General features: G+C 44.3%; 1 protein-coding gene across 2 annotated transcripts in view; it reads right to left on the reverse strand.

Moving 5' to 3' along the window:
* Positions 1–4,250: 4,250 nt before the first annotated feature.
* dcaf5 (ddb1 and cul4 associated factor 5) overlaps positions 4,251–10,002 on the reverse strand; it is a 28,418-nt gene continuing 22,666 nt past the window's right edge. For both annotated transcript variants that reach the window (XM_050062904.1, XM_050062903.1), the window contains exon 10: positions 4,251–6,280. In XM_050062904.1, the coding sequence (XP_049918861.1) occupies positions 4,955–6,280 (1,326 nt within the window). In that variant the 3' untranslated portion in view covers positions 4,251–4,954. The remainder of the gene's footprint in view (positions 6,281–10,002) is intronic.

Genomic DNA, 10,002 nt, shown 5'->3' on the forward strand with positions numbered 1-10,002 from the left:
GAATTCTTAAATAGCTGTCCTTGCTGTTAAAGCTGAACCATGTATGGGATACTGCAGAACAACCAGGATAATCCCATTGACTTGTACATGTGTTTGGATTTGTGGTCAAACAACTTGAGCCAAAACACCATCTGGGGCCAAAAGGAGCAAACCGTAGGCACGAGATGAAGAATGTGAAGACTCAGTCTAAAAGGAGAGTTATGCTCTTTTTAAATATGATGCAGCAGTGGGTGAGGGATGGGGTCAAATACATGATCTGACTTATAACTTGGTTTCAAATCTTAAAGGGGAACTCCACCATTTTATGAACATTTATTGCCTGTGTGCAGGTCTGGAGGAGTGCTTGTGCATATGTGTAAAAAATAAAGTTGTATCAAGCCTTCTTGAGGCTCCAGAGGCAGCTGCTTGGAACTACCTCAAGTGATGTCATTTGAGTCAGCATTAATATGTCTAAAATCTTTGGCTATTGCAAATTATTTGGACTGATTATTGTTTCTATATTGAAGAAGCTGTATGCAACATTCAGAACATATCTATGATTCAGAGTCTGAGCCGAGATTGCCTGCACACGACTCTCAACATGAAGGTGGCTGTGCTGGCGGCTAGCAGCTAACAGTGCTAACAGTGCAAACAGTGCTAACAACAGCAACAGTGCTGACAGAGCTAGCGGTGTTAACCTGAGGGTGGGTGTTACACTTCTACAACGACACCATTCTTCGACCGTGGGTCAGGACGGCATTATCGGCTGTAACCGCCCAATGAGTGTTGTGCAGAATGGCGGCGATTAGCTAGCCATGCATGAGTCACCTAACCATGAAGAGGCCTTCAATTTGGGCAAATTGTGCACAAAGAATTGTGGGTACTTAATGCCTGCTGAGGATACACACATGTATCCTTGAAAATTTTCTGAAGGAAGGACTCGATGCTTGGTAGAAATCGAAGGATCCTTGACATTGGAACAGTCCTTCGACGGGATTCAATGACATAGCCTCCTTGAAATTCAGCCATTGAAGGATCCTTGACTTTGAGAAGCACCCTCTGATAAAACTGTTGGCGGTTGAGTTTTTTTTACTGTCAATGTTTCGTCTAAAGTTTGAAGAGAACTCATACAACAGTTAGTTCAAACCAAGTAATCTGACTGGACAAGAGGTATTCCACAAGTGCTGATACGGAGTAAAACATCACTGGTACCTTTAAGTATGCACGAATCACTCTGCTTTACAGGTGCTGTAAACCATTAAATAGAACCTTTGCGTCAGAGATGAACATATTTTGACAAACAACATTTGAGTTAAATTATGAGAAGCTGCCAGAAAAGGAGCCAATCCCCAGAGTCAGTCCATGACACCATGGATCAGCAGGCCCAGGTCTGGCTCCATGGGGGGGCCCCAGTGAACCCATACCAGGCAAGGTGCTCAAAGTCCGACTAAACCTGGGCACCTTCTGTTCGAGGTATTCCGGACATGTCCCACTGGTAGGAGGCCCCGGGGCAGACCCAGAACACGTTGGAGGGATTACATATTTCACCTGGCCTGGGAACACACTGGGAGGAGCTGGAAAGCGTTGCTGGAGAGAGGGACGTCTAGGGTGCTTTGCTTGGCCTGCTGCCTCCATGACCCATCCCCAGGTATACGGATGAAAATGGATGATGTCAGGAAAGGAGGAGCAGGAGGAAAGAAGCCTTGATGCTTCATTGCAAACTCCCAGGTGTGCTCATATGACATCAGCCAGTGTTGCATCATGACTGTACGATCAAACTGTTGACTCAACGGAATCACACGTCACCAAAGCGACTGACAGCAGACTCTTATTTCACTGGTTGCACAATACATGGAAACAAACAGATAAATGTAGGATGATACACCATGGCTGCCTGTGGTGACATGTAGATCTACATAACATGACAACACAGTGTAAAAGAACGTGTGTGTTGCTTGGCAACAGTCCATTCCAGCTGCCGAAGTGTTTGTTTTGGCGGAGACGAATAAATCATTAGATAAACAAACAAGTTATAATCTGTTATTGCTTAATACTGCTAACTGGTGCTTTAATAACTGTTGTGTAAGAGCAGTATCACACTTGAGGTTAACATTGAGTGTGAACTGCTTTGAAGTTTCGTCTATGTTCTATGTAACATTAATTATTCATGCTTTAATATGCATGAATCAAAGCTAAAGTTTGGAGTTAAACACTTTAAAACAGAGCGGTTTCATCGGGACCGTGTGGGTGAGGTTTGATCACATACTGTATGATTGGCACCATAAACAAAAAAGCCCACAACTACCTTTAAATTTTCATTCAGATATCGCTGATTGGTTCGGGGTAAACATGACATCACCTCTGTCAAACTGAGCCCCGCCCATTAGAAACCAGTGAGCAAAGTGGCGACAAAAACACAGATACAGAACTCTGTTGTGAAACAATCAAATTTAGAAAATAGTGTGCTCATGTTGGACCTAAACACTCCTACTAGATTGAGAAATTAGGTTTTTGTGGACTTTAAGAGGCTGAAAGAGTCAAGGTGTCCCCTCCCAAACCAATATGGTGCCCTGACGTAACCCACGCTCACTCTAGTGGAAATCCTCAAGGTCTGTGGTTGCACTGGGCCCCTCCCAGCTGTGAATGTGACCTATGAAGGAGGGTGTTGCTGCAAAAGAGCACACAGAAGCAGTTAACCTTCCCTGAATAAATACAGATAAAAAAGTCTATTGTAAGTTCACCAATGGGACCAGTAACACACACTTCAGCAGTGTGTTTGGGAACAGTAAAATATATATGACTTAATTCTTTCAGGAAGTTTGTAAAGTTAAACTGTCGTGATATTTTTGATTGATTGAAGTGTAAAAAAAGCTGACTCTTATTCACCTCTGCATCTGTAACCTGTAATTAATCATTAAGCCATACGTGGCCCAGCCAACACACTTCAGTCAAAATGTAAACAACCATGACGCGTACAATATCCCTATTTGAATACTGGTCCCAGGGGAAGCATGGGGGTTAAATGAAGGGTGTCTACTTCCTGCAGATAAGTGACGGCCACGCTGAGAAGTTCTAAGAAGTCAAGGAAATTATTTTGACAAGAGAGCAGTGCAAACAACTCGATAACCCTCAGCTGCATGTTTGCCTGCCCTCAGATTACCGCTGCACCGCCAGCCTGTGAGGCCGTGATGCCGTGTGGTGCGTTTTCCTTTCTTTGTAATCTTTTCCAACAACCACTGGTATGCCCTCTGGTCGTCTGCTTTGTCTGGCAGGAGGGTGCCGTCGTTCAGAACGTAGACAGGACACAACCGGCATCGTTGTTTCCTCAGACGGGATGACATCATGTGTTGTAATGGACAATCATTACCCAGCTGGGGAATCTGAGGGGGTGTGGCCAGATTATCAGCCAAATAATCCCTCCGGCTCAGACATCCGGAGGGAGCTCAGGGTAGAGCCGATGCTCGAGGTGGTTTGGGCATCTGATCAGGATGCCTCCTGGGCACTACCTGTTGGAGGTGTTCCAGGCACGTCCCAATGGTAGGAGGCCTGCTTCCCCCATGACCTGGCCTCGGGTAAGGGGATAAAAATGGATGGATAAGCGGAGAAATCTAGACGCTGGCAAGATGGAGGGAAGTTTAACATAGTCCACCTGCACATACCACCCACATTGTTGTGATACTAGCTGGTTGAAAATCAGCACATCTCTTTAAGCCAATATGGAAGAGGGGTAGATCATGTGATATGATCAAAAGCTTCAAAGGGCTGTTAAACTGACCTTGTGGTAAACTTGTTTTGTCGACTGCTTTAAATACATTTTTTTGAATCCCAGAATCCAAGAATACGTCCTCCTTTTGCTCACTATCCACACAAAAAAAGCATGTTTTTCCTTAATGGGCGTGAACTATTGGTGATATCTGAATCCTCTTGTAACGCTCTGTGATGTTTTATGTTTTATTCAGAGAGGCAGACTGATAATAACTGATTTAATCATTCTCCTAATGAAGACAGCTTTTAGTTTAGTCAATAAAATATTCTACTCTGGCCAACACTGGTTGCTCAAGGTCACAGACAGCTGAACACATTTCTTTCAGAGGAGAGTTGAAGCTGCGTTGCCATGGTAACTCTGTCAGCAAGTGGGTAGTGAAGGACCCAAAAATCTACAGCAAAATAACTTCCATCATGTCAGACAGACGTGTGTCAGAAACAGTGTGACCAATCAAACTCTGGTGTGAATCAGCGAAGCCTCGGGAAGAAGTTTCTGGTGTTGTCACTGAGAGAACAAATTATTCTTTAATTGCAAGAAAACAAAAGCGAGCGCTGGCTTGTAATGGTACCCAGGGGCTGGATAATGAGACAAAAAAACAATTGGTGGAGACACTGAAAAGCATTATTTCAACGCACAGCTTAAACAAATGGCGTTCCACACAGACACAGTCAATTCTTCAGACACCCTGAAGCAGCCGAGAATCGCTTAAAAATAAAAAATAAGCCCAATCAGATTTACGCTCAGTGTGAAACCACGGAAATTAAAATGCTGCAAAGCTTTTGTCCTCCATAAGACCTTTTTTTTGTTATGGCTGGAGAAGCTCCAAATCCTGGGTGGAGCTGTCTGCAACAACCAGAGCATGAGAAAGAAACACTGCATGAAAATAAATGAGTTTCACTTAAAATTCCATTGTTATCAACAATATTTAGCCTGTTTTATATTTTCTATCTTTTAATGTCATCTGTGGTTTGACCAAAACAATGATGACGTCCAAATTGTTTGTTCAAAAACAAAACCACGCTTTCTTTCTTTCTTTTTTAGTTCTTTAACGTCTTCTGCTCCTGCTGAGTTCATCATGTCATGATGTCATGTCACATGACTACAAGACGCAAAATAAAAAAGCTGAGTTGTAAAAACCCATAAAAAACCCAATTCCTAAATCAAGTCTGTTAACAAATGATTTCCTCCCGGGATGAGAAAGAGGTGTCATTATGTTTTTAACTTCTTCTCAGAGGGTGACGAGCCTGACTCGCCCTCCTCTGACCCCACGTGAGTCCGTTTCAGGGCGCTCTGTGCCAGGCTCTTTTCCCTCTGCGGCCTGGTGTCTTCAGGTGTGACGCCAGTCTCTTCCTCTGATTCTGAGGAGACGTGGGGGTTCTCTCTGACATAAGGTGCTACAGTCCGGTGTCGCCCGTTCATTCCTGGGCTGTGTCGGCTCGGAGAGTTACTGTATAACGCCACCGAGCTGCTACAGGCCTCTCCGCTGTCAGAGCTGTCCAAAGCCGTCTCTGCAGCGGCCCGTTCTTCAGTCCTGTGTCCGTCCAGTGAGTGCGGAGACGCAGCTGGATGTCTTTCCAGCTCAGTCCTGTCACTCCCTTCCTCGTGCTCTTGGCTCTCGGGGGACATTACTGGGCTCAGACACACAAAGTCAGAAGGGCTCAGACATTTTTCCTCATCTCTGGCTCCGCCAGCGCCGGGCTTGATTTGGAGGGAGTTTTGTACCTCTCCTGAGGAAGAGGAAGACAGGTCATCGATCGATATCGACGGGTAACTGCAGGAGTCGATGGCTGAAAACAGAGCCTGCACAGACTCAGGTCGATCCCCAGCTCTGGAGACGACGTGCATGCGTCGTCGCCTCATGACATTGCGCCGCCTCACCGCGCTACGCCGCTCCTCGTCGTCACTGCTGGAGCTGGAAGTTGATGTTGAGGAGCTGGAGGCTCCGGCAGGAAGTGAAGGCGAGGAGGTGGGGCTGGACAGCGTGGAGTTGTCCCTGGGACTCGGGGAGCGAGGCCGTGGCATGGGGTCGAGCCAAAACTCACTTGAGTCTGAGTCTTCGTTCACAAGGAATCCAGATTGATGCCGCTGATGGCGGCTGCGCCTCCTCGGCCGCTCCTCCACCTCTGCTTCGATGTGCTCTTCCCCTCCTGAGGCATCAGGTCCAGCCAGCGAGGAGGACGACGAGTTATCCGAGTCACTGTGATGACCAGCAGCAGAGACGGTGGTGGGAGCTGTTGGAGTGGCTCTCGTGGTGCGACGTCCCCGAGCGTGGAGCTGCATGATGGCCTCCTCGCTCAGGTCGCTGTCAGAGTCGGAGCTCCAGCCCTCGATCTCTCGACGCACCAGCGAGTCGAAGAAAGCCATCATGCGCGGGTCCTCCTGGATGGACTGGCTGACGTAGTCGTGGGACAGACCGCTGCCGCTGTTGAGCACCAGGCTGATGTACTCCTCGTGGGTGTAGAGGCTGCGGGACTTGTCCTCCACACGGCCCTCCAGGTCACCAAGACTCTCGGGCTGCTGGTAGGGACTCCACACCTGAGACAGATGGAGAAAGGAGTTGTGGATAGAGGAATGACGTGACGAGGACAGGATAGTGAAGGGAGAGTAAGGAGACAAAGAAAAAGACATTAAGTTGGACAATAAAAAGGCAGAATGACAGGATGAAAAATGAACGGAGAGAAGGGAAGTTTCAGGTCAGTTTGACAGATCCTCTCTTATTTATAGCCTTTTATTACAGAACACCTGGACCTGTATCACCTTTCACTCTGTGCAGTAAAATGTACAAAACACAGAGATTGTGTTACTGTCCTGACAAAGAAGATGCTGAATCTCTCCTACCAGTGTGCAGATGCTTTTGTGTGAATGGTTTCTTCTTTTACATTGATTTTTAGAATGTTTGTGACGACCAAAAAAAAATAAAAAATCTGAGTAAGAAACCACATTTCCTGATTACCTTAACATGATAGAGTTCTCAATCAGGAGTACGTATATTCAAAGACAGAGAAAATAAGAGAACATTTTAGATATGTGACACAGCAAGCTGACGGTCAATTGTTGGCCAATTTTGGGCCGTCAATGAGCGTCTGTCACCCTTATTTCTACAGTCTGTCCCATAGCGTTGGCACTTGTCGGCAATTGTTGACTGTGTTTCGGCCAGTTCAGCATGTTGCACTGAGCTTAACTGCCAATCATTCTGACTGGCAGTTAAGCTCAGTGCAAAAGCGGAGAAAATAAAATGAGGAAAGTAAACAAAAGACAGAAGTCAAGAGGGCGTGAGATCAAAACAAATTTGTTGTATGACGTAAGATTATTTTTTTTAGCCACTGAGCAGAATCAGTTCATAATTGTTTGTGTTATTTTTTTACAAGTACACTGTAAATACCGTTTGTTCTGGGTATGAAGAGTTACTTCATCTCACATTGGCACAGAACGTATGGCTAGCTGGCTGTTGGCTGTGGTCGACGTTCAATGTTCGTAGTTTTTTAAGTCAGTTTGGTGTGTCTGGTTGCCCCAAGAACACTGGAGAAGAGGTTTCCAGACAGAAATGTCTTGGAGTGGGCTCAGATGGGGGGATTTAGAGCAAACCACCAACAACCGAGTGAAATGGAAGACATTCGTCAATGGCCGATGCTCCCTTGAGTAGCAAAGGGCTTAAATAAGTCAGTAAGTTGGTGTGTCTGTGCCTTTAAATTAAACTATAATTAACAAGCTTTATTGTATTCTTGGACAAAAGCGGTAATCGAGTTGCTTGCTGACAAATGTAACCTCCTTCAACGAAATATATTTGTGCAAACATTAACTATTATATCAGTGTGACAGGACAACAATAGAGTCAGTGTGACGTATCGTGTTGGGTGTGTCAACTCATTTATCATGTGTAGAAACAACTACTGGATGCACTGTTGCCAGATTGGGCATTTTTTCCACCCAGCTGGGCAACTTTTTACTCAAGTGGGCAAGTATGAAATGGTTTTGAGTTGGAATGAGAAGTTATAGATGCATGCAGATGTCATTAGACTCAAAACAAAGCACCAACCACAGGCTAGAGCAAGCAGTCTCATTTTACAGCTAAACAGTACACTAAAATATGTTTCTGGAAACATCAGAGACGAGAAACGGGCAATGCAGTAACAGCCAGAGAATCCTTTAGAGAATCCTCGGCTCTGATTGGTTATTTCATTCAGGTGCGGTGGATTTTAGCAATGCCATTAAGAGTACTAGGAGGAGGAGGAGGAAGAGGAACGTCATTTTTTCTCCACAAATTATCTGTCTCATGCCCTACTGTGTGGATATAATGACAGTTTCAGTAAATAAGGAGTAATGTTTTTGTAGCTTTAATTGTCCCAGTTATTATGACTGAGACTGACGGAGGAGGTAGTGACTGAAAACTGATGACCAAGTCTAAATTATGTGAATTTAAAAATGTAGAAAATTATTTCCTCTCATAATTATTATTTTGTTATAAAGCCACAGCTCTGTGAACACCTTGTCAAAGCTTACATATGTATACATGATATCTTTTAAAGGTTAATATGATGCTATCCAAAGGCTTGGTCAAGATAACCTTATTACTATAACCCTGGTTTTGGCATAATTTGCAAGCCAAACAGGAGACCAGAGCTGCTCTTTATTTTTCTTCCTGCACTCATTTTCAGCCACAGAACATAGTGAGAACAGCTGAGTGGGAGTGAGCTGCTCATTGATAGGAGTAAAGGATAACAAACAACGTGTTTGATGTCTATGAGCTGCACAAAATAACTGACTGATAATGCTCAACTGAGTCAGTCAAAAATCAGCGACACATTCAGGCAACTTTACACGCTGCCTGGTTTATTCATCAGGTCAGCACCAGGAACACAGTGACTCAGAGAGCTTTCACTGAAAAGGACTTATGATACAGGAGCGCAGCAGCTCTGTGATATGACTGTTATTTCAAATGCACAAAATCTTGTGAGCAGTATTTTTTGAAAAGGCAGGCTCGTGTCAAAGAAGTCAACAGATCACAACAAACTGCTTTTAATTTTAACTACAAAATAAAACTGCTGTTGCAGCCTAATACGAGCTGTAATACAGCGACAGCTTTAGCAATAACACTTGATTTACTCTTTTGCTTATAAAGCCTTCAGTATTTGATCCAGGATACCGAGACTTTTTAAATCCTGGCAGTCGATCACAGTCTGGATCTGGTTTCAGAAACACTGTATCTGTGGAACCATTCATATCTTCCCATGACCCAGTTTCTGAACGCTGCCCAACATCATCTGTCACAGACGACAGTCAATAATGGGGGGAAATCCATCTTTTTTCACTCCCCACTCCACGAAGGGAAGTTGCAGCTCAGTCAGTTGCTGCGTGGTGTCATTGGAGATCAATGTCTCACTTAAGGGCACGTCTACTGTCTGAGGACACAGACTCACATTTAGTCTGTCCACTTATAGAACAATTTCTCCAACCACTGCAGCGAATAGAAGATTTACCTCTCTGTACCTCACCTCTAGGCCCCGAAAAACACAGATGTCTTAAATGATCTTTTGTGTATCAATTACTCAGCCTGTGTTACACTGAATTCTTTCTTTTACAAGTAGCGCGCCTGGGCAAGTGCGTGTTTAACTCGGCTTGTGCATTCCATTGAGCAGCGTTTAAATGCACGCATTTGCCCAGGCATGCTACTCGTCTGTCTGTGCGTGTTTTAAAAAGTAAGTATTTAACAAAAGTGGATGTGTTTGAGAAGTACTGAGCACACAACTGGATAAATGAACTTTGATTATACTGCATGGGCAAATGGATGTTTTGATTTGTTTTGCAGTTGTTTAAAGCTGCCCCCCTTTACTCCAATTCATTGAGAATTTTCTCAGTTTTTGGATTCTTCATTCACCACAGAGGCATGCGAAAAAGGATTTCTTCACTAATTCAATGCACTATAGAGTGAGTAATTGATATACAAATGATAATTTTGTTCCTTTTAACTTTCTTTCTCAAAGGGTAAGTAGAGTATTTTTCAACCTGGACCCCATGTTCCCATGTTTTTGTGTCTAAGTGACTATTGGGAACAAAATGTTTTAAAATTAGTCCAGTATTGACCTTTCACTGAGCCCCGCCCCTAACTGCACTCCCTGAAGAAATACTATCATATTTTTGGAGAAATGAAAGAGTGATTCCAGAGAGAAGCAGACAGAGGGGTCTACAGTCTGTGTTTGAAGGATATATCCAGGATGTCAAACTGACTCAGCAGCAACAACAGGTTAAAAAGACAAAGA

This window comes from Epinephelus moara, chromosome 14, assembly GCF_006386435.1.
Source record: "Epinephelus moara isolate mb chromosome 14, YSFRI_EMoa_1.0, whole genome shotgun sequence".
Taxonomy (NCBI): domain Eukaryota; kingdom Metazoa; phylum Chordata; class Actinopteri; order Perciformes; family Serranidae; genus Epinephelus; species Epinephelus moara.